The following is a 24903-nucleotide window of genomic DNA, read 5'->3' on the forward strand; positions in this document are numbered from 1 at the left end:
ATGAAAGTCCGTAATCAAATTAGATGGTATTTACTGCAATAATGAAGTTTCGTTCAGTATTATCATAGTTTAGCACACGTAGCGTATATGTTTACAGTATACTCATACTGTATTTAATACATGATAGGAGTTTTTAGATTCACGCGACTTGACGTACTTATACAATTAATTAATTATCGAGAATACGTCTATATTGATAGCTTGATCTAAATCATTAACCATTTCCATTGTTTCCACAACTGCGATATCGATAAGTTGATCGGCATCTTCGCCGTTCGTGTTAATTATCAAGGAACCATCGATATCGATAGCTCGATCGGTGGCGCTGCATGCCGGCGTCCCCGTGGCGCGGATCGATCACGTCGTAATTAACTGTTTGTACGCGTATGTACATACGCGTATGTACGCGTGATATCACTACTGTCTAAACAGTGGATACATTTTAGGTTATTGCTTTCGTACGTTTGCGATCGTTACGACGAGTAGGTATGTCAATTACCAGCTTATTCAAATATTAAGCACCTATGTTTAAACGTCAGAAAACAAACATATTTTTTTAACAGGGTAAAAAAAAAATACGACTTGTATTTGCAAAAAGTAACATAGCTGTAAGTAATCATAGCAATTGATCAGCTGTGCAATCGTGTGTTTAATTCATAACACGCGAAGGCATATTACGAATTACGAGTATACTGTTAAATTGTGTGTGTTAGTAAAACGCAAACTATTACGTTTTACTAACACACACAATTACGTCCATTACGTGCAAGATACGTAAACTAATGTTAAATTAAAGTTATAAGTAGATACTTCTTGGTGTACCAATTCTCAGTTTAGTTGTTATTATTGTGGAAATAGATAATTAAAAGATAATAAAATTCCATCTAAAAGTTAAAACAATATAGTGTGGTCAGCATCAAAAGTAGCGGATCAAACAACGCTTCAAAAGTGTCTACCATTCTGTAACAACTTAACAAAAAGTGATGGTTCTATATGTAGAACACTTTAGACTGTAAAAGATATACTTTAGGATGTGAATTTTAGAGATTTACCTACATTTATAAAATTTATCCGGAATATCAGATACTTTTGGTGCATTGTTTCATCCACTACTTTTGATGCTGACTGTATGCTCTCTCATTTCCTTTGATTGCTGTTGTAGTTTTTCCACTCCTTTTTTCCATTACAGTTTATACGATATATTTGATATTTATCGTAAGCTTTAGAATATACATCGTAAGCTTAAAAAGTATCAGTCGTTTGATTCGTTTGATCTAACATAATCCTTTTTTCAATTCCAGGTAAAAATATGGTTCCAGAACAGAAGAACAAAATGGAAGAAAAAAGACAATATCACGAACGCAGAAGTAGCAGAATTCAAACAGCAACACAAGCCCGAAGATAAAAAAGAAGACTCAAAAGAAGTAAAAGAAGACCCTTTAGCTATAGACATGTCCAAAAAGAACTGCAATAAGATACTCACGGAAAAATTAAGGGGTACTAAGCCAGTCACCCAAAGTGTTGTGCCAAAACCGAGGAAAGTTGAAAAGGGAGTAATATTAGAAAGCATTTGTGATGCTAATGACATAGAAAGTAGGATATCTATCACTAAGATTACCAATAAGTTGTCAAGTACAGATATTTCCGAGATAGGAAAGGTCTCAGTTAAAAGTTTTAACCCTGAAGAAGTAAAAGAAATTAAATTTGATAGTAGAGACGTAGAAATGTGAAATTTTAAGTACAGGAGAATAATTTTCGGACTTTTGAGGTGCTAATCATTGAGAATCGCATTGAAAATACTGTCAAAATAATCCCTATGGCATCTCATTTAATATTGTTACACTTACTTTGCAGTGCTCACAATAGTCAATAAGCGGGTGTTGCTCATTTGGACATTAATTGCTATAACAGAAAGGAGAAAGGCTTTTACAATATATACTGATGTATTGGCGTTACAAATATGGTGAAATTTCCTCATGATAATTTTAAGGAAAATCTTTTATTTTTGAATGAGAAACGAAATTTTCTGTTTTCAAAATGAAACTTTCTTTTATTCATTGTGAAATTTACCGCAAATATCTAAGTACTTTTCCTACTTTTAGGAAACTTGCCGCAAACGTAATATCTTTAGACCTATAGTTTATATTAACTATTTTATTATAGATAATCCAGACAACAGTACCCCTAGTGTAAATATTTTCGACAGCGAAACGTGACGTACGCGTTTGCGTTAAGTGTCATTTTGTATGAGATTTTTGATTTTCCAAAACGTCCCGCTTGGCGCGCTGTTCAAAAACCCATACAAAATGAGACTTAACGCAAACGCGTACGTCACGTTTCGCTATCGACTAAAATTACACTAGGGGTACAGATAATAATTCTTTTGAGTAAACATGAACTAACTCATATATGATCAGATTTCGTATTTCAATTTTTATTTCTGAAACCGAAACTTATGTAAAATTGTTATAGAAATACCCCCAATTTGAACCCTGTAGTGCAAAGGAATTTGTATAGGTACCTATAGCAGTTATAATATTGAACTAATTCAACTCCATTGAAAGCTATGAAAATTTTAATTTAAACAAGTATGTTTTATATGAAAAGCATTAAGTAAAGGGTTAATAAACTCGAAAACTACGTTTCAGGCAATCTACATCGCAACCAAAATTAGGATTCAGTACTGCAGTTCTTTAAATTTCGGGTACAAGAGAGACAATTTTGATTTTTCCTGTCTAACACAAGATTGGCTTCTCGTTTTAAGTTCTTGTTTTATACGCGATTCTAAAAACTAAGGAAGCTATTAACACAGGTATTTTAACCGTATTAAAAATTTTGCATCTGCCGTTTCGGATGTCCCATTTTGCATTCTTGAAGAACTATTAGTTTTCCGAATATTCATCGTTTATTGTTGTGAGTAGGTACCTACGCCATTTTTATTTTGCATTTTGCATTTTAGTGCTTGGCTATCTTCCTTACTATTTGAAGGGGTTTCCCTCGGAAAACCAACGTTTATATTTTATCCCACATATTTATAATTTTGTTTACCATAGTCAAATTTAAACTTTTCAATTTTCAAGTCTTATCACAAAACGATATATGATGGTAACTGACTATGAGCCTGATTCTAATTTTAATATACGTCAAAAATTAGATCTAGATCCATCGTATCCAGGTCTCATTTTTGACGTATATTAAAATTGAAATTGTATATTAAAAATGCAAGAAAAGCCTGATTATTATTACCAGACGCGACAGTCTGCAATTTGTTTCCTGTAATTTAGTGTTCGAATTTGGATATGAAATACTGAATGACCTTGAAGGATTTAACAACTGGAGTCGCCTTTAAGAGCTTACCCCTCTGTCGAAAACCTCGGCCAAAGGTCACATGTATTGCATGGACTGACGTTTATCTTACATGGCTATTTGTACGTTACGTTTGACGAGCCCCTCCCCCGCAAAAATCGTCACAGAAAATTACAGACAAGGCGTCCGTTTCCAGTTGTTAAATCCTCCAAGGAAATGACTGGTCAAGTGAATTCAATCGAAAATTATAATGTTATTGGCCTTAGTCGCGTGTTGTAAGTTTAAGACCAAAGAATAAGATTTTAAGTTTTGTAGAAAATTTGGAGTTTAATCCTGACTATAGTAAATGAAATATTATGTGAGAGACATATCTCCCACGTACCTATCGAATTTTTGGCTCCACTCAAGCATGTTTGTGGGTGGAAATGTAGGCTAAATCAGTTTATCTGTGTAAAATGTTATTAAATTTTTTGTTATTTTGATAATAACTCATTATGATTGTCATTTGCATTTGCATCATGATACCTAATACTTTAAATATTGGCCTTATTTTTTAATTCAATGAATGACATAATTGACAAACGTAGTTTAAAAATAAGATAATTTAAAGGTCGTTATTGTGGAAATTAATTTATGAATAAAAAATCGGAGCCAATGTATGTATGAATTTTGTGCAATAATCGACTTTATAAACATAGTGTAAGGTTTCATTTTCTTTATATAAGTACAGCCTAAATGTTATTGTTTTGCTTTATTACAAGAAACATTTAATTATTACCTCTTCATACATATTAGTATAGAAAGTGTACATATCTCAATTTTAATTACTTATGTATAACAAGGCGTTACTTTGAAAACAATGTGGTAATTGTCAAATAGAAATGCGTACTTTTAAACCTCATATATTTTTCAAAAAGGAAGGGTAGGTACGTTGACAGATGTCATTTCAATACAATTTTGTGAGATTTGGTGTTATAAAGTTGTCTTTAAGTGAAATTTCTGCAATTTCTTAGACAATAAAGATTCTTTAAACCGAAAGTTATAAATTCTATGGAGTTTCAAGAGGATAGAGCGACCGATTCGCCATACAAACCTAGTCCTCATTTTCCTCCCTGGATATATTTTTACAAAATTTTATGTATTTCAGTCATTGCCTGTTCGATTTTTTTCGATTTTTTTATTATTATAATTCTATATTCAATATTATATTTCAAATACCCAGAGAGGAAAATGGGGACTACGTTTGTATGGAAAGGTGGTTTTGGAGCGGTCGTCCCCTTTTGTCTTAAGGTTATAAATTGTACCTGTCGCCCTACCCATCGTGTTTGAAACATACTTGCATATCTTAACCCTCTATAAGGCATAAGCAAAGTTTAACCCTATCACTTTGAAATAAAGTTCAAAATCAGGTGGGAAATATGTTCCCTTTGCCTTATAATGGCTTAAAAGAGGTATATGTAGGTTTCTATAAATAACAAAGATTGAATTACGTTTGCTTCTTGTCCTTTTAAAAGTACAGTGTAAGACTAAAACAGTGTACATTTATTATTTATGTATGTATTAAGAGAATGGAAACAATAATATTGTTTTAGGCGTTTTGGAAGCGAATGTCCTTGCGGTAGCTCTAGCTCATAGTAAAGTCGTGAAGAAATAAATAGTTTTCGATAATTTCATTTAGTTTCTCAATAAAACAATTTTACCTAGCTTTCCCCAATCCTGAAAGACAATAAGTCTTGTGAAAAACCATCCCGCAGGCCAGGTAAAAGAAAACGTTTGCTCGGGACGACTGGTCTGGCATAGTGGGTAGTGACCCTACTTATGAAGATGAAGCCGATGATCCTGGGTTCGAATCCCGGTGAGGGCATTTATTTGTGTGATGAACACAAATATTTTGTTCATGAGTCACGGGACTTTTCGTTGTATATAAGTAAGCATTTATGTATATCGTCGCCTAGTACCCATAGTACAAGCTCTTAGTTATTCAGTTATTTTAAAAATTAACCATGTTTTTAAAAAGAGTCATAGTTTTTAAAATATTTAAAAAACATTTTTTTTCTGAATGATACTGGCGGGAAATCGCCGCGATGATGCAGCTCTGCAGACTCGACGTGAATTTCGGGTTATGGTTTATTAAATAATAATATAATAATAATAATAATTCAGCCTATATACGTCCCACTGCTGGGCACAGGCCTCCTCTCATGTGCGAGAGGGCTCGGGCTATAGTCCCCACGCTAGCCCAATGCGGATTGGGGACTTCACATACACCTTTGAATTTCTTCGCAGATGTATGCAGGTTTCTCACGATGTTTTCCTTCACCGAAAAGCTAGTGGTAAAAATCAAATGATATTTCGTACATAAGTTCCGAAAAACTCATTCGTATGAGCCAGGATTTGAACCCGCGACCTCCGGATTGAAAGTCGGACGCCATATCCACTCGGCCACCACCGCTTATGGTTTATTATGGCTTAAAAAAAGGGTTAAAGGTCAAGAATGTTTTGAACTTTTATTAACACCTTTCGGTGAATCTGCGTGTTCGCGTGCAACAGTTTTTAATTGGTTTGCTGAATCCAAAAGAGAGCGTGGTAGTTTTGAAGATGAGCCTAAGACGGGGCGGCCACCAACCGCAGTTACTCTTGAAAATGTACTAGCTGTAGAAAAAAATATTCATCAGAACAGACGAATTACATAAGTAGGTAGAGCTTGAGCGAGGACTGGGCATTGGATCAGCAGCATAAACAATTATTCACGAGCAGCTGTAGCTGTCTCTTCGTAAGCGTTGTTCGAGATGGGTGACTCACAAACTCAACGACTCGCATAAAGAGGATCGCGTAGATTGGTGTAAATTTTTGATACAAAAATTCAGCGCCGGTGAGAAAAAAACGTGTACGACATACTGACAGGTGACGAAACATGGCTAAATATGTAACTAGTTACGATCCTGAAACAAAGCGGCAGTCGACGGTATGGTGCTTTGAAGATGAATCGACTCCAACAAAATGTCGCCAAGCGCACAGAAACAAAATAAATGGTTACCTCATTTTTCTGCATGGCAGACGGGATATATTGCTACTGTGGTGCTGGAGCAGCAACAGTTAACTCGGAATGGTATGCCACGACTCACCGTTTGTGCCCCAAAAGTTGTATCAGCTTGGTGTGACAAGCGGTCGAATAAGGAACCCGGCCCCTTCTCTGGCACCACGACAACGCCGCTCCACACACTTCACCCAGAACACTCGTCTATTTTGCTTCAAAAAATATCTTGCCTCATCCACCTGACCTAGCACTCTGTGATTTTTACTTATTGTTTCCAAAAATTAAAGAAAAGTTATGAGGAATGCGGTTTGACAGCAAAGAAGATGCCCTGGCTGCTTATTATCACAGAAAAAGTAATAATAAAGTATTATTATTTATTACTAATTTTGGACGTGTTTAAAGAAGAGTGGTCTTCGGTATTTTGTAAGTGGTTTATACGGATAGAAAAATGTAAACGTGTTCATGGTGAATACATTACAGTTTTTGAGTAGGTATCTAAATTATTTTGGCATGACCCTCGTATGTCTCTCTTTGTAGAACAATTTGGCAGTACATACTTTTGGTGCGTTGTTTCATCCGCTACTATTAATGCTGACTGTACTGTTTAAAAGATGTTAACATTGTGTTACTGTGAACATGCGGTGAAGCAACTAAAACTGTATATATGTGGCGACATCTAGGAGAACACCCTTACACCATTCACCCCGCTAACGACTACCCTTAAAGAGTAACGAATAACGCCATCTATTGCTTACTAGCTGCACTAGTTGTAACTTTAGTTTTCTACCCCATACATTCGCTACTCGAGTAGACTACTTAGTTTAATTTGCGTTCGAAAGAGGGCATTACTAGACTTTTTATAAGAAGTTTCTAGTCAAAGTGAACATAGGGTAGTTAAAGTAAAAACATTGACATTATAAGGTCCTCGTAGGAGTTAAAAAGTTTTGAGTTATTATTTGAAATATAAAAGTTCCTGGGTAGCATAATAAGTTAAAAAAACTGTCCGCAAAGGACATAGTTATAGAAGAACTAGTCTGTACCATATTTTAAGATGTTATTACGATGTCATATGCGAATTACCATCATACGAAATTTCTATTTTTTTTATTAACAATAACAATATTGGATATATACAGATGATTACTATAACTAGCTTATACGAGTATCTAAAATAGGCCCTCGAGACATTGTACCAAGGATCGGTGCATTGTTGTATCGCAATACTAATACGTTGTGCGAGAAAGCCGCCAGCTCTTCGGTCACCAGTTACGTCAACCAGACGTTTCGCGATTTGTTCAAAATCTTGTGCGCGCTGGGACCCCATGGACCTAGAGTTTCAACGCCAAATGGTACAAAATGGTACTCTCTACCGAGGCTCTTATACTTATTACGTTTCAAAGTTTCGGCGCTTTCCGCCCCTGCGCCCGCTTTTATTATTTCAAATAAGTTTTAAGTTACTATTTACTGGCAATGATGTAGGTATGTTGTATGTAGGGGTCTAGAATTCTAAATATTTCAAAGCATATGTAACTAGATAATAATATAGGTATTAGGTACCTACAATATTTTTTTTTCTTTGTAGTATACTATAACAAGTATAACACACCATGAACAGTAGACTAGATACAACAGTCATTTTGGGTTCTTGTTCAAACTCTATTTGGAATATATTTCTTGGAAATGTAAGTGCATAACTAATATACTCTATAAAACACACTGAATAAGATGTACCTACTCTCTGATCATTAAATTAATTGAACCACCTTGACCCATTATCATTTTGATGTTCATTGAAATTTTAATTCTAAGAATTAAATTAAACATTCAAATAAACACAATCAGATACATCTTCATCAACCTTGAACTGTCGTCATTTCGGTGCAAAACATCTGTAACTTTCATCATTAAATTTGATGATTAATTGACTGGATAATCTAACGACGCTGTAAACAATTTCATGGAGTAGGTACCTATTTATATATTATTTTTGATATTAGGATTGGTGTTAAGAGGTTAAATTAGGAAAATTAATCAATTTATTATAAATACTAATTAATTATGAATAATAATATTAATGAATTGTACTTATATAATTCGATAGACGTATCGTGATTGCCTGGAAAAGTTTCTGGTCCATGAAAGCGCTAATAAAGGACGATCTGACTATGAGTCTGAAGCGCAAACTCCTCGACATGTATCGTGCCTGTCTCAACCTACGGTGCTCAAACTTGGTCATTAACTGAGGCTCTAAAGTCGAAACTCAAAGTTTACTCGCGAGCGATGGAGCGTAGAACTGATCAAATCAGAAACACGGAACTACACTCCAGAACTTGTAGTGTTGTAGATGTGGGCGTCAAGACCGTTAAGCTTAAGTGGAACTGGGCTGGACATGTCTGCCGCGTGCACCCGGAAAGGTGGGCCAAAATTGTTACTGAGTGGGACCCACGGAACACCATAAACGCTGCAGGACGGAGTGCAGGCACACCGAAAAAGAGATTACGGGACGACTTGGTTGGAAAATGCCAATGACAGATTCGAGTGGAGAAAACGACGGGAGTCCTCGGCCCAGCTGTGGGATATTAAAGGCTAAAAAATTATAAAAAAGCTAATTTAACAAATAAATACTTACCACCTTTTTACCGATTTTATATGACTTGTGTCTTTACGTTACTTCATTCTTAAAGGTAAATGTGAAGTGAAGGGAAGCGATTTCAGCCATTTCAGGTGTCTACTACTTGCTGGCCCTCAGGGTTAACGCGCACGTAAACATGATTTTCAATAAAAGAGCCCGCCGTTGCCCGAATGAACTTAAAAACTAAAACTTTTTAATTTATATTCGGTATTCCTATGTATAGGTATGCAAACACATGACCGGGCTAGTAGGGAACATTGAACAATACTTACCATTGCTAAACCTAGAGTCCGCCTAAACTAACTCTGCACCGACTTTGACGTGTCAAGTGTGGAAAGTGCCATGTTGTGGTGTCGTTTATGGTACATTAGCACTACAAAATCTAGTTTCCTCCTCCTCGACAAAAAAGTGAAATAGAGGAATCCTTTCGAGATAGCGGGATAACATCGTATTCACTTAAGAAAGTATTTATAAACATTTGTGTTTAGAAACCAAGTTCATAAACAATGTTTTATATTGAATACTATATTTTCTAAGAAACTTTGTTTACCAACACTATTTATAAACAAAATTGTTTATAGTGAATACGTGCCCTTGAAGTACGTCCTACTTAAATTAGATGTATTCAAGGAATGAACAGCGATATTTTAAGACACGTTGCACGTGTCAATAGAAGTTTGGATCAACTTACAACACAGTAAGCTTGGCTCGACTCTACATACGAGTATACTAGTAGTTATATGATTACGAAAACATAATGAAAAAAGTTTTATAGTCTTCGGTCCACTCGCTTTTCTGGGTCTCAAACCTATCGCTTTGACAGAGAATTGTATCAAACTGGTACTTAATATGTATTAATGATCTTATATTTTATATCTATAACTGGTGATATGAAAGAATCCATATAAATTGAACTATTTGTCGTAAAGTGGAATCTCGTAGACTTCGTTTAGCTTTTTATCTGTTTATTCTTCGTGACAATTTCTTATAAAAATGAGCTAAATAATTGGACTTCAAGCGAGATTAGCTTCGTTATTAAGAACGAGACGAGTATAACTGCAATAGCGATGCTGAACTACGAGTGAGGAGAAAGAAGCGATAAGATGGTTCAATTTGTCCTGCAGTTTGAGGGAAAAACAAACACCTTGGCAGGGTGTCCATAAAGGCGAGGAATCGGGAATGTTTCACTCGAAATTGTTAAGACGGTTGTTACAAATACTCGTAGGTATATAATAATATGAATATGCCACGTCGATTTTTCTTTCGATATTTCAGACATTACGAGATGACGAGACGACCTGGACTCATTTTGTGGCGATTGGCGGGAGCATGCACGCAATCACCGTTGGCGTTCATCAAGGCTCAGCCCTGAGTCCTTTTCTGTTCAGCGTAGTGCTAGACATTGCGTACATGTGATGTACGCTGATGACATGATGAGGACAAACAGAAACTGGAGCATAAAGTGAACAATGGAAGGGTGCTTTAGAGAACGGCGGTCTGAAACTATGTAAATGTTGCGAAGACCGAATACATAGCCTAGGCCGGGAAAACGCTAGGTTGAAGAAGATAGTGTATTATTATTTCAGGAACAGTTATAGGAAACTCAAACAAAACCATTGTTATGGTTATGACCGTTTCAGTAATCATATTTAACCCTTTAAAGGACAAAATTATAATAAATTCTCAATTCAAGCCTCATCGCCACCTTATATAGTCCTAAAAATCCTGCTTAAAAATTACAAAAAGATGGCGTCCAAGGTAATATAATATAACCTCCTTATAATATTTTACAGTACATATGGGGCTACTTTATAGCACTAGTGCGAGAAGTAGCATATTACGTTACTGTGTCGAACATTTAAAGGGCCATATGTACTGTAAAACGTTGTACGATACATGTGCGAATAGGTAATTCGCAACTCGTGTCGATTTAAAACACTCCCTTCGGTCGTGTTTTAATTTATCGCCACTCGTTTCGAATTTCCTATTTTTCGCACTTGTATCGTAATGTACTATTATTGTGCCCTTAAAAAGGGTTAAGTATAAACAACTGAACATTTTGTGTTTTTGCTGCTTGTCCTAGTGGAAAGTAAAATTCCATAGAAAGGGCATACTGTTCGCACCAAACAAGGACAAAGCCAATAGGTAGAAAATCCAAAAACCGATTGAACTACCTTTGGCTACATAAATATGTCCTATTCAAAATTGAAGTTTCAGCAGAGACAGCTGGACACCTTCGTTCACGCGGAGCGATCGCAGCGATTACCGCCGTCCCGGATTAGCTTCAATTTTAAATTGTTGATTACTTTCCCGCCCCCGCCCTGCGCCACCTCGAACCGAGAATCTTCGCAAATGACATGCTGTTAAATTTTTAAAAAATTGGTTTGAGGAAGTTTTTAGGATGGTTAGCAAAAAATAGTAAGTACCTAAGTACCAAAGGAAATATGAAGTTGGTATCAAATAGTGTCATGATTTTGTTTTATCCATTTAAATAGAAGGAGAGTAAGGTTAGTACCTACTCTGGCATAAATGATAACCAGAGTCACGCAGAATTTTAATAGCGAAGTTAGAAGGTCTTTAATTTTATCACTCAACTTCTTAGATAAAACTACAATTTAAACCAAGAGCATGTCGGGCCACGCTCAGTGTAGGGTTCCGTAGTTACTTTTCCGTCACAATAAGCTAAACTGGAGCTTAAAGTATAGTAAATTGTTAACCAAGGAATGAAACGGTACCTTTCACCCGAGTTAAACAAATAGGCAAATTTGCATAATCAGTACCTAATTAAAGTAAGTCTTTTTACTATGAAGGGAAAACTTTTTGCGATAACTCAAAAACAGCTGAACTGATCATGTCCGCTATAGTTTTCATTTAATGTCTTTCTTAAGCTCTACTTCCACGATTTTTTTCATATTTTTTGGACCTATGGTTCAAAAGTTAGAGGGGGGGATACATTTTTTTTTCTTTCGGAGCGATTATCTCGGAATCACTTTATCAAAAAATGTTTTTTGAAAACCCATATTAGTTTTGAAAGACCTTTCCAACGATACCCAACACTCTAGGGTTAAAGCGAAAAAAAAGTTTCACCCCCACTTTACGTGTAGGGGAGGTACCCTAAAAAAAAAATAATTTTAGTTTTTATTGTACGACTTTGTCGGCTTTATTGATTTATATATCCATGCCAAATTTCAGCTTTCTAGCACTAACGACCACGGAGCAAAGCCTCGGACAGACAGACAGACAGACAGACACAGACGGACATGGCGAAACTATAAGGATTCCTAGTTGACTACGGAACCCTAAAAAGGACAAATATTGATCCGCCATTTTAACGCGAACAAATTCATTATAAACTCATTCAACAAAAATCACAATTTAAACACGATTATCTAAAAATAGTTATACCAAATAGCTACAAAATAGTGAAAATTAAACTTTTCTGTATAACCATTAATTAATTAACCATTAATTAGGGGAATTAAATAGATAAGTGAAGTATATATTAATAAACAACTTGATTTATCAATAATTTGCTACTACAACCTTCGCAGTTCGCGTGACCTAATGAAATACCCTTCTAATTATTATTTTTTTATTCCATCACGGTGGCAAGCAAGCATACGGCCCGCCTGATGGTAAGCAATCACCGTAGCCTATGGACGCCTGCAACTCCAGAGATGTTACATGCACGTTGCCGACCTTTTAAAGATTTGTACACTCCTTTTTAGGGTTCCGTAGCCAACTGGCAAAAAACGGAACCCTTATAGATTCGTCATGTACGTCTGTCTGTCCGATTCTGTCACAGCCACTTTTTTGAAGAAGTTGATGAGTATAATCAGTTAATACATACTTACTCGGTACCTAATACGTAGAAGAAACGCCCTGTCTGAGCAAGTGTAGTAGTGAAAAAAGCGGCCAGTATAAATCAAGCATTATGGTAAATTGATAATGCTTGGACAATTTTATACCTAGGATTTTTTTTTGCAAAATTTTGTTTTTATTAAAATTCTGCGATAAAAACAAGCAGTTCTTTATTACTTTAGTACTTCATTAGTTCTTACAAGTTCCATGTGATTTTGTAAACACTATTTTTTTATATACCTATACGGTATTTAGACTTACATAATTAGATTTCTCTGAAATGCAGAGGAATTATTTATTTTTTCGAAATAATAATGTCTAAACCATCAAGTGGAAGACATTGTTTTGCCATCAGTACCTACCTCATTTATCCAGTTTATGCGAAGACATTAGGAAGGAATATGACGCTCTCGAAAAGATACCAATTTAAATGTTATATCGTGCCTTCAAATTGAGGAAAACTCCACCTTTATTCAAATCGTGATCAAATAAAATGAAAAAATAGATCCCTGCTTCATGTTGAAAAATATAGTAAAATAGCGATTAATGACAAATGATTCCCATGTTCTAGGAATTCTATGAATATAGGACCAATAGGTGGCCAATATTTCTATAAAAATACAGTTACTCATACATATTTTAAGTGGGTACCGCTAATAGCTATTCGAATGATAATGATAAGTGATTACACTTATGGTATAATATACACCCTTATAATGGACGTGGCATCAATAATGAAGCGTAAACCTCAAATCCTGAAAAATAAGTATTTAATTTTAGTTTTTAAACAGTTGCTACAGTTTACCATAAATAAGGGTCATAGAGCTGCTTATGTTTGACGTTATATTCATTTTAATTTGTTTTAAGGCACATATTCACATACCTCGATTGGATATTGGAGGAAAAAAACCATAGTCTTCATTTCTTAATTGGGTACGTTGAAACCAGTCACAGTATCTTTCATTAAACACGTCGAAAACGTAAAAGATGAATAAGATATTCAACTTTTAACGCGCATAGGGGAAGAATTTATACGGGTATCAATGAAATATCAAAAATAATAAAGGTACTTACTAAAATTCACTTTCAAAACGTTTCATGATTGGTGCCGTTACTAAATCTAAGTAGATTAGTGATCAAAATACTAAATTAATCTTTATATGTATTAAGTTTAAATTTTCCAGGATTAGTTCATACATTGTTTATATATTTATATTATAAACTACATATATCAAAATATTATAATTATGTACCTAGTAGTAATGTATACATTAACCATGTATTGTGATAAAAATTAAGTCCGCCCTAACGATAACAAGTGTAAGAAAACTTGAAGGGCTAATTAGGGGAATAAACACAAGGGACAGAAATCACGCGCCCACACCTTCATCAAGCGACCCTTACCGATTAGTGGCCGGTGGAAGGGGTAGCGGCGTATACATTGCGGGGCTTGGTTTTCCTAGTCACTAGAGTTCTAAAATCAGATTTTTAAATCTGTTAAGGTTTTGATACCTCTACTGATGTATTATCTTGAGGATCGCGCACTGTCCGTCGTGTCATTTAGTGTTGGTAGGACTCGAGTCTTTTGAGTCTAAATTTGATGAACTCGATTCGTTTTTAAGAAACTCGGCGCTTAAAAAACTTCTGAGTATTTTAAGTCCCGAGGCGAGTAATTTATTGAGTCTTTTTTAAAAGAGCTCAGAAGGACTCGAGCCTCCGAATAAAGACTCGGTCAACAATTTCATAGGTTCAACCTAAATAAAAGTAATGAAATGTTGCGTTATTGTATTATTTGTATGCTATAACTAACTTATTACTTAAAGACAAAGCATTTCGAAACTGTGCAAACAAAAAATTGAGAGTTCTTTGACAAGGACTCAAGTCCTTACAAAAGACTCGAGTCTCTAACAAGTTATTAACTCGAGTTTAGACTTAATCTGTGAGTCTGAAAAACTGAGTCGAGTTTCAAAGCAGAGGTCTCAAAGGACTCGAGTCTTAACCAACACTAGTGTCATTAGGCAACTCGCTCGTACTTGCGACTCGTTTTCCACTGCGAGTCGTTTGCAATATGCACGTATATAACATATCGTAACAATATCAAAACATTAAATTGTAGATAAAAGTTTCCTTTATTTCTTGTAAATTTTCCCTGAAATCTCCGAGAACATCCAACGGTTTGGATACTTCCCACAACTTGCATCTTTTGGTAATCATACGCAAGCAATGTACGGCACGCCGACTGTTGCCCCCGGTGGCGGTAAATCTCCACTAGGCTCGGCTAATGGCGGGTCAGGTACCACAATAATACGCCGCCGGCAACAACTGCTTCCTTATTATCAAACATATACTTATCAATTCTGTTCATATACATATATACCTAATTAAATAGGGTATACTCGTATATGAACTCTTTTGAAGAATCTTGACAGTAAAGTTATTATTTTGTGTAGACGAAGATAATTAGCAAAAAATTAAACGGGGCTAATTCAATAATAAAACCTGGTGTATCGCAAATTTATTTGGTTACTTACCTTTATTTTATTTCCGACATTTCGACGCAGGTTACACTGGTCGTGGTCGTGGATAACTGATGGTGATGGTCCAGCCAAATGCCAAAACAGAGTTTTTAACTATCCTACGAAAAATTTATCTAGTCCGACAAGCAACACTCACTACATCCGCGCACACATCCGAAGATAGATCCTTTGGCTTTAACATTGCAAACAAACGTCGGGAATACGTAAAGTTAATTATGGATAGACCTGATAAAACTATATTTGTTTAAAAGGGAAAGTTGTTATTATGACATTCAATAACTATTAATACGAACAGCTATATAGCGGAGCGAAACACAGATAGGCGAACTAGATCATCATAACATTTTCTCATATTTTAGCAAATCATTATTTCTGTTAAACATTATTTATCAATGCTTAAGCAATTTTTAAAGTTTCCCCAATCATAAGTGTAACGACTATAAAATCAAACAGTCTTCACATAAATACTGTCACAATGGAAAAGTGAATTAAAAGTCAATGGTAGCGATACAATCTTACTCCCTGTTGCTAGCGAAACGGGGCAGCCTCCCGGATCACTAAAGTCAACAAGGACAATTAGTGAATGGCACATCTGCTCGCATTGTGCTCCGACAAATTGTCGTTAATGTGCCCGAAACATCTGACTGCTCAAGGTGCGCGGCGCGCGCGGTTATGCTTATCATCTGTGTGCTATAATCAGATATTGCTGATGTTAAATATTCTATTATAGTTTTTATATTTTATATATCAGAACCTGAAAAGTTGTCCCGAACATACTTATAGGTACAGATATTATAGGATTGCTTAATTAATAAGTATGTTCATGACAACTTTCATGCTCTTGAATATTTAGTAACGCGTGAAAAAGTTATTTGATATTAAGCACTAGGTTGCATGAGAATTACAGAAGAGGGTTCAATGTGATATGATGTTTATTTTACCCACCTACCTACTGACCGACCGACGGAAACACTAACAACCAATGTTAGGTATTGTACCTCTAATAACTTGAAGGATGTAAATTGTAAAGCTTAGTGACATATTTTTTAATAAAAATAACAATTGAAACAATATAGCCGAGTCTGTTGCTTTTATTCCATTCTCCTATCACGTACTAATCCGCTTAAATGTAACCGATCTGTGCTTTTCACACCATTTGCTCCTAAACATTCCAAATTACACACATTTATTGGCACATTCATCCGACTAAGACCTAATTGACTACAATATAACGTTCATATTCGTTTACCGTAGCATTTGTGTAATTTGGTGGAAATAAAATATATCAACAAATAATGAGATTTGTGTCGAAAATCGCTGGATTGACGTTTTTGTGTGTGTTTGATTGACAGCTCGGTTGTGTGCGCTTCGGCATTCCATTTGGACTGTTTCGGACATGTGGATGATCTGACAACGTGTTTGTTATAATGAGTGGCGGATTTATAATGGAAATCTGTTGTAGGTCGTATTGGCTTTTTTGGATTTACACAATATAATTATTTATACTTTTGGAAAATGTTGTCAGAATATATCAGGTTATAAAAAATATTGGGTGGCTATGTGTTGCCATGATCCACAGGTTTAAGCTTTCAGTGCCTATCTCTACCTATGATACATCTTGTATAACATTACTAATAAATAATGAATGCCCACCAATATACTTATAACATACACACCACACCATTACAGGTATACAAAAAAGTCATTTAGGTATAAATATAAGTTAAAAACTGAATACGTAAAACGGAAATGGCTCCAAACTCTGCTGATATTGCAACACTTCAATAAACAGCCTAAGCAAAAGTCACCGTCTACAATTTAACAAGCTAAGCGTTTAAATTATACTCCGGAGTATTTGTTCTGCAATATATTATTATAATATTATAAGAGCCGTCGCACGCGCAGCTATAAAGACGACAACCGCACCAGCAACATATTATATGTATGTACGATAATACAGGATAATATATTAGCGGGTGATCTGCTTATCACGGTAATATATGGGGGATTAGGGCAATAAAAAGTTATTAAATAAATATATTTGTTTACTTGCTAAGTGGACGCGACTAGGTAAGGTTGACATGCGTATTATGCATGAATATCTTAATATTAACTTATTATTCATGATAGTTTCGTACATATTATGATTTGTTTAAGACAGGGATAGCGAGACTGATGTCAGAATGGAAGATGATGATTGAGAAAGAGCACAATAGATACATTGTAAATTAAGGCTAGTTTTAATTAGTTAGTACCTTGTTTATAATAAATATAGTCCTAACAATATAAAATAAACAATGAGATATAAGTCACACATTATGACGAAAAGAAGAAACATTCTTATGCCTTCAAGAATTTCTACCTTTTGCCAACCCCATACAAGACGTTCAAAGATTACTTGCATTGACACGGGTGAGGCCAGCCAGGGCAGGATTAACTCCGGTGGCAAATGGACTGGCCAATATGAAGCCCAGCTACAAAGTAGACTCGAATCTTATTTCACTTACTTTCAATCTTTTGTGAATGTCAGCGTAATATTTCAAGCTATACGTAAAGTTTTATAAAAAAGATAATAGTAAGTCCTTTTTCAATGTGAATTTACTTAGGTACTGGATGCACTTAAAAGCAATTAAAGGGGGTCACTCTCTATGGAATTTTCCAAATATATTTTAAAAAAGACCTAAAGAAAATTGTATTTACGTGTGTAGATTAGCCAAAGCCATCCTCTGATTTTATTTAAGCTCATGTAATGAAATCCACCGCAAAATTAAATAAACCATACTATAAACCTTCCAATAGCCTGTAGTTTATAAGTAGCAATAATAATTAAAGGCAGCCGCTAACGAACGGCCCAAAACGAACAAATCGCTGACAAACGGGCTGCATTGTGGGCTACCGGTCTTAACTCTTGCGCGGGAGCGACTTCTGCTAACGGCGCAGGGTTCCGTACCTATAGCTTTCACAAAATGTTTCACTTCAAGGTAATATCACATTAATATAAACGTTTGCCAATGTTGTAGAGTAGGTATAATTTGAATTTTCATTGATTACAATTTTCTTTTACTTCCGATATTTCCCCACTAATTATACAATTAAAATGGGCCCCAGCCGACAGCCTTATTGTCTTCTATATTTATTGGCTAATATTAAACCGCATAAGGTAATTTTTAATAAACTCCATTTATTTTTATCACTTAGAATATAGGTAAGTAGTTGTTAAATAGGTACCTTTATATGTTGACAATTCTATTTTTTTTTTTACTTGCCTTCGTCTCAAAACTTCTTATGATCACATCTCAGCAAAAAAAAAAATACGAGGGTAAATAAAGAAACATTGCTTTGGTTTTCTATGTACTCTTATAACCCTAAACATAACTAAAAGCCATGGTCCTTTGTCCAAAGTATTAAACACGATGTAGAGTTTATCGACACTACGAACCTTACATTGGCCAGGCAATACTGAACCTCACTCTGTATAGAACTCCTTCTAAAGAGGGATTCGAACAATATGGTCTTATAAAGTATTTGGAAGTAACGATTTGAAAGGTATAAACTCATTGATGTTAAGCCGTTGTGGTGAACGGCGCCATATTAAAATGTAAAAAGGAAAATAAATGTGTTTAAAACTCGGATCGGGTTGTGGTGTGCATCTGTGTAAAATGACTTATTATATACTTACCTATCCTATCGGTATCTCTATTACAATCGTCAACGTAAAATTACTTCCAGCAGTCAAAGTAGATGTGCATAGGTAAGTCAGCTATACAGTTTTCGCCTATAAGAGGTACTCGTGGCAGTGCACTTAGTATAAAAATTTAAGCGAATAAACTACGATTATCGAGGTACCATGTAAGCCATGTAACCAAAGTAGCATTCGTTCTTGTTCTGTGCGGCACTAGGTTTTTCACTGTTGACTTTGATTCTGACCATGACTTTCTCTGTATAGGTTCTTTTATGTGAACACTTTATGCCAGGAAATATATTAAATCTATTTTTTTTTTATATTACGTCGGTGGCAAACAAGCATACGGCCTGCCTGATGGTAAGCAGTCTCCGTATCCTATGTACACCTGCAACTCCAGAGGAGTTACATGCGCGTTGCCGACCCTAACCCCACCCCCCTCGTTGAGCTCTGGCAACCTTACTCACCGGCAGGAACACAACACTATGAGTAGGGTCAAGTGTTATTTGGCTGCGGTTTTCTGTAAGGTGGAGGTACTTCCCCAGTTGGGCTCTGCTCTAGATCTGGAATGACATCTGCTGTGCTGTGCCCTACCATCACACAAGGCGAGATGACATTCACATTGCCCATACCTCTCTTTTGGACGTAGTTTAAGGACATACCCGGGTCCATCCGTACCCGGGTCCATAAATCCGTTATAAGTATTAAATAGGTGTAAATGTAGAATTGTCTCTACGTAGCATGAAATCAGTAGCCAACTATAATCTAATTCGCATTTTAAATTAATATTGATCATATCGTGATCATGTCTGTTGAAACTGAGGGCGAGGGTGCCCTTAGATTGACAGGTTGTCATCACACGGGTGTTGTGATAGGACAGAGTCATCACATATCACATGACGGATGTAACAAATGTGCCCACTAATTGCCCGACGGTTTTTCTACTTCCCCTGAGCTCATTAATTTATTGCATCGGTGTTAATCGCTTAAAACCTATTGTTAAAATATTCATATGTACAGTCAACCAATTTGAATCCTAGGCCACTATAGAACCTTGTCGCTTTAACTACTCTATACATGACATGCATCACTCAATATGCACTGTCGTAGAAGTCATTATGACATGGTTCTATAGTGGCCTAGGAATCAAATTGGTAGACCCTAAATTGCAGCTAATCCTAAATTGTCACTTTTTATAAATTAGCATATAATGTTAGGTTTATATTTATGATAGTATTTTATGCAATCGTGATATAATAGAGAGCTTTTCAGTCGAGTAAGTACCGTGTACGAAGCTTGCTGAGCTGCCTAAGTAAGATACGAGATTGAAAATCTTGATTATATCACTATTGTATACAATACTTTTTCTACGAGTCATCTAAAATTATACTTTTTTGTACTATAAAACCTAAATAATTCATGAAAATTGGCAAGTATCTCTGTAGCCAAAAATGTAGTCATAAACGCACGACTCCCGCCTCGCGCTTTTTAGTCTTTTCTACGGGAGCACGGCAGCACGTGATTGGTCAATTTTTTACAGTTGACTACAGCGTATCGAAATTTATCTTATAGTTGAGTGGGAGCTCATACATGAAAAGTACGCAATTATAGTTTGGTATACGAAATCTTAATTCAACCATTACAGTCGACGAGTAGAAACATTTTTATTTTAGTTTGATTGCTCATTGATGTGCGTGCGTTCATTAAGACAAGAATACTGTTTTTTTTTTTACATATTAAACATATAATTAAAGAATCATACTAGTCAACAGCATTTATAGACCGTATATACGTACTTATACAAGAACTAGAACACTCCATTTTGTTTCAGTATTGAGGTGATACGGTTCTTCCCAGAAACACTCAGAGTCTGAACTCTCTATACCTGTACAGATCGCTATCGGCACTCGAAACACTCCAGCGAACCGATTGAGGAAAACGCGCTAAATAAATATTAATCGATCCAATACAACTTATTAAATATTAATTTAATATGCATGCATATATGAATGAGTGTTTTTTGTACATTTAGGTAGGCACATATCAAGTGAAGCAAACGATACTTAATTTGACTTAAAACTGGGCCTTAACAGCAATAAATTTAAATCATGGTGACAAATGACTACCTATGAAGTAGGTATGTACGTAATGTCTCATAGAAGTTACAGGAGTGGAGTTGACAAGTATTAAGACCCCAAAGTGCTAACTGGATAGAAAGAATTTGATGATTTGATCCAGACTATATACCTATTACCAAAGTAGTAATATATGTCGTTGGAAACTTATTTCATATCAAAGCTTTGGTTCTATTAGTCCCACAAGACTTTTATTCAAATCCCGGCCTAATGTGATATGCATTGTAGTGACTCTTTGCATAAGTATACAATAATAATAAGTCCTTAAAAATATGTAAGTAGTTCTTTTAAGATTAAATTTAGTTGTTAATTAGTTTTATGTTTCGATATATTTTAATAAGTATTTCTATGAAATATAATTTATATTGTTCTTTTTTAGTATTAAATATTCAGAATCAATTCAACAGTGAAACTGAATGAATCCTTGACAAAACGCGACACTCAAAATAATGCGTCAATACTGCTTGAATGATTTAATTACTAGAAATGATAAAAAACATTGTGAAGTAGGTATCTTTATCAAATCGAACTAAGAGTGAAAACAACACCCTTGAGATTATGAATCCTTTATAAAGAACGCAAATTCATTACATCGGAACAGTTTCAAGACAGGACTAGTATAGTGTTTATCATTTACTTAGCGTTTTTGTTGATCGTATTAAAGTGAAGATGCAGGGTATCAACGTTTTTGTGGTTTTGGTGATCGTGGCTCTTTTTGGGCTAATATTTGCGGCGCCTGCTGAAGGTAAATTACCTACTAAGTTATTTAATAATTCTGTACGTACAGTCGTACAATATTTATTTATAGATAATTTTAGTTCTACGACATTCGTACACAAGTACTCCAAGTTAGGCAGACTGCCAATCTGTTGATTGCCTTTATATTCAGTTTTTTTTACACAACTCTTACATTAGTTCCATTATTTACTTGGTTGGTACTACCCTTAGAGCATTTAACCAACCGGAGTCACTTTTAAGAGCCTACCCCTCTGTCGAAAAGCTCGGCCCATGGTCATACTCACGTCATACTTACTGTAGGTATGGATTGATGTTTATCTGTCATGGCTATTTGTACGCTTCGTACAAATATCCATACATAGCGAAAATTACAGACAAGGAATCTCCTGTTGGTTAAATTCTCTAAGGCACTACCCAAACCAATGATTGGGTAGTTAGGTTTTAAATAATGATTTATCTTTTTACTTCCATTATCTTATTTTCATAATTAGCATTGAACAAATGGTCTCCTACGTTTGCAGAGCTATCAGGAGTTGAGCAGCTCCCAGCGATGCTGGTGCGGTCGGGGCCGGCGCAGCTGGCGCTGGGCTCGCCGCAGCCGCGCCAGTGCACCAACAACGCCTGCGCCAACCTGTGCCGCGCGCTCGGCTGGACCACCGGCTTCTGTCTCGACGCCGAGTGGTGCCTCTGCTACAATTAACCTCCTGACTCACTGTTACAGGACCATTCTAACATTAACTAAAACCGTGTTACTATGTAAACCCCAAACATTAAATGGATCAAACAAGCGTTAAACGGATCTAATCTAACCTTATCTATCTAAGTGATTGTAACGAAAAAATACATTAAGATCATAATAAATTGTGAAATAAAATTATATCTATTGTAATCAGATTTTTTGATTATTATTTCTAATAACGGTATCTATCTGCGAGTGGAATATAACAGGTTCAATCAGGTCAATTATGTCCCAGCGTATGCTTCAACTCGCATCGGTCTATTCAGCCACCAAAAAAGATGTTTTTCGGACACTGAATTATAGATCGTCTGAAATAGACGCTAAGGGCAGTAGTAGTTAGTAGTATTATTTAACTGGCATTTTAATTTCAAGTTTGTTTTAGAAATCAAAAATCTATTCTCACAATACGACCCAAAGTAACGCCTGCCATTTCAGCTAATCCTCTACATTTGTGAATGTACAAAAAGCAGGCACAAAACTAAATTTTAAGTCGATTTTCTGTATCACTTACAACATCAAAAGAAATTAATCCAATAACTTTGCACACCTCGGGACAATCAAACTTGCAAACATAAGGAACCTAACAAAATAGCTTATATCTTAAAGCAACCAAACCAAATTGGGCTTTATTACAAAACCCGGATGGATTAATGTTGTGAAATACGCATTGGCGAATATAAACTACTATTTGAAGATACACGGCAATAAAAACCAATAGAAATAAAGTCAATTGCAATGCTCTATGGCCTATTTCCTCCTATTTCAAAGCACAAAGCATTGGACCGGAAATATGCGTTTACCTGAATCTAAAAGGTTTTTTTGAATGGATGAATTGAATGAAAGAGTCCATTCACGACTAGTTTAAATGTCGCGTAAACGTTTTTGCGTATTTTTGGGGTGTTTAGGGTAGTAGATATTTATTACAAGTTAAGGTAAAAATTGTTATTTCCAACATAAAACTTAATAAATTAGATAACTAAAGGTAGAATTTGCAAATTGTTATGATAGTTAAAAACATCAATATTCCTATATATTTATATACTTACGAAATTAGTGTAATTAATTTAAGTAACACAATCATGCGCATGTAACTCCTCTGGAGTTGCAGGCGCACATAGGCTACGGAGACTGCTTACCATCAGGCGGGCCTTATGCTTGTTTGCCACCGACGTAGTAAAAAAAGTAGGTATTAGGCAACAGTTAAAGTTAGTAGGCCGATACATTTTATACCACTATACTTACGTAAGATAGTTTATACAAGCCTAGTTTCTATCCACTAACCTGCCTATTAAATGTCTGTTTACATTTTGAGAATAATGTGTCAATAATCCTTCTTAAATTATTGTCATACTTATTAACTAACGTTAAAAAAACCGGCATTAAAAGTTAATTCAGCTAACCAACTGAGAAAGTAAATCAATTAACTAAGTTTTTAAAATCACATTTAACTTGACACATGCTTAACCATCCCCTATCATCAACTAATATCATTAGCCGTCCCATTTGTAAGTGACACAAAAAAAATCTCGCCAGACAGCGTGGCACCGATCACAATGCGCCTGCGACTTTACGTCACTTTAGTTTACTCTATACTAGAAAAATAAATCATCCAAATCTGCTATTCTCCACCTTACTACTAACATATTTACGGACCATAATTGAAATACTGCTAAATACTTTCAAACGTGTCCCGACTTTTTTTCTTCAGCGTCATGTTCCATTTAATTGTCCAAATATGAACTCTGGTACACTCAAAATAGAGTTGAACCTAGTTTAGAAGGAAGACAGTATCTTAGTAAAGTGTCAGCGGGCCCATTAGCCTGTCAAAGTCGGAATGTCATTCAGGGTGTAATGGATCGCTATAGGAAGGAAGTTGCAGGTAGGAATAACACTATGAATGAGGGGAGGGTCTGCGGGTTTATATTATAGTACGGGGAAGCGGTAGGGTTTTGTAACAATTAAAGTGACTGCGTTTTTATTAGGTACCTAGTTTTTTTAACTCGTGTTTCTAATAATATACAGCCTTCGAGTAAAGGTAAAAGTCTTTCGTGATATGCGAATCAATCACATGAATAATGAACGGAATCAGACACACAAGTAAAAATAATATAGACGCAAGAATTCTAAATTTGCACTTATGTGCCTATTGATCTACACACGATTGCTGAACCTGTGGAGTAATACAATGAAATATTTTTTCTAGAAAATATGGAAAAAATTATGTTAGGCATAGAAA

The 24903-nt window shown here is 35.5% G+C and overlaps 2 protein-coding genes across 2 annotated transcripts in view; both read left to right on the forward strand.

Moving 5' to 3' along the window:
• The window catches only part of LOC133534462 (visual system homeobox 2-like), an 82472-nt gene extending 77493 nt beyond the window's left edge, over positions 1 to 4979 (forward strand). Inside the window, exon 4 of the mRNA XM_061873600.1 lies at positions 1302 to 4979. Within this exon, the coding sequence (XP_061729584.1) occupies positions 1302 to 1730 (429 nt within the window). The 3' untranslated portion in view covers positions 1731 to 4979. The remainder of the gene's footprint in view (positions 1 to 1301) is intronic.
• A 16798-nt stretch (positions 4980 to 21777) lies between these two features.
• On the forward strand, positions 21778 to 22822 carry LOC133534463 (uncharacterized). The gene is made up of 2 exons (XM_061873601.1): positions 21778 to 21935; positions 22450 to 22822. The coding sequence occupies exons 1-2, from the start codon at positions 21860 to 21862 to the stop codon at positions 22626 to 22628; spliced, it is 255 nt and encodes an 84-aa protein (XP_061729585.1). The 5' UTR covers positions 21778 to 21859; the 3' UTR covers positions 22629 to 22822.
• The last annotated feature ends 2081 nt before the right edge of the window (positions 22823 to 24903 follow it).

Source organism: Cydia pomonella, chromosome 2 (assembly GCF_033807575.1).
Source record: "Cydia pomonella isolate Wapato2018A chromosome 2, ilCydPomo1, whole genome shotgun sequence".
NCBI classification, from domain to species: Eukaryota; Metazoa; Arthropoda; class Insecta; order Lepidoptera; family Tortricidae; genus Cydia; species Cydia pomonella.

Coding starts and splice junctions, on each gene's coding strand:
- LOC133534463 (XM_061873601.1), top strand. CDS start 21,860: ATGCAGGGTATCAACGTTTTTGTGGTTTTGGTGATCGTGGCTCTTTTT. Junction 21,936..22,449: donor ATTTGCGGCGCCTGCTGAAG/GTAAATTACCTA, acceptor CTACGTTTGCAG/AGCTATCAGGAGTTGAGCAG.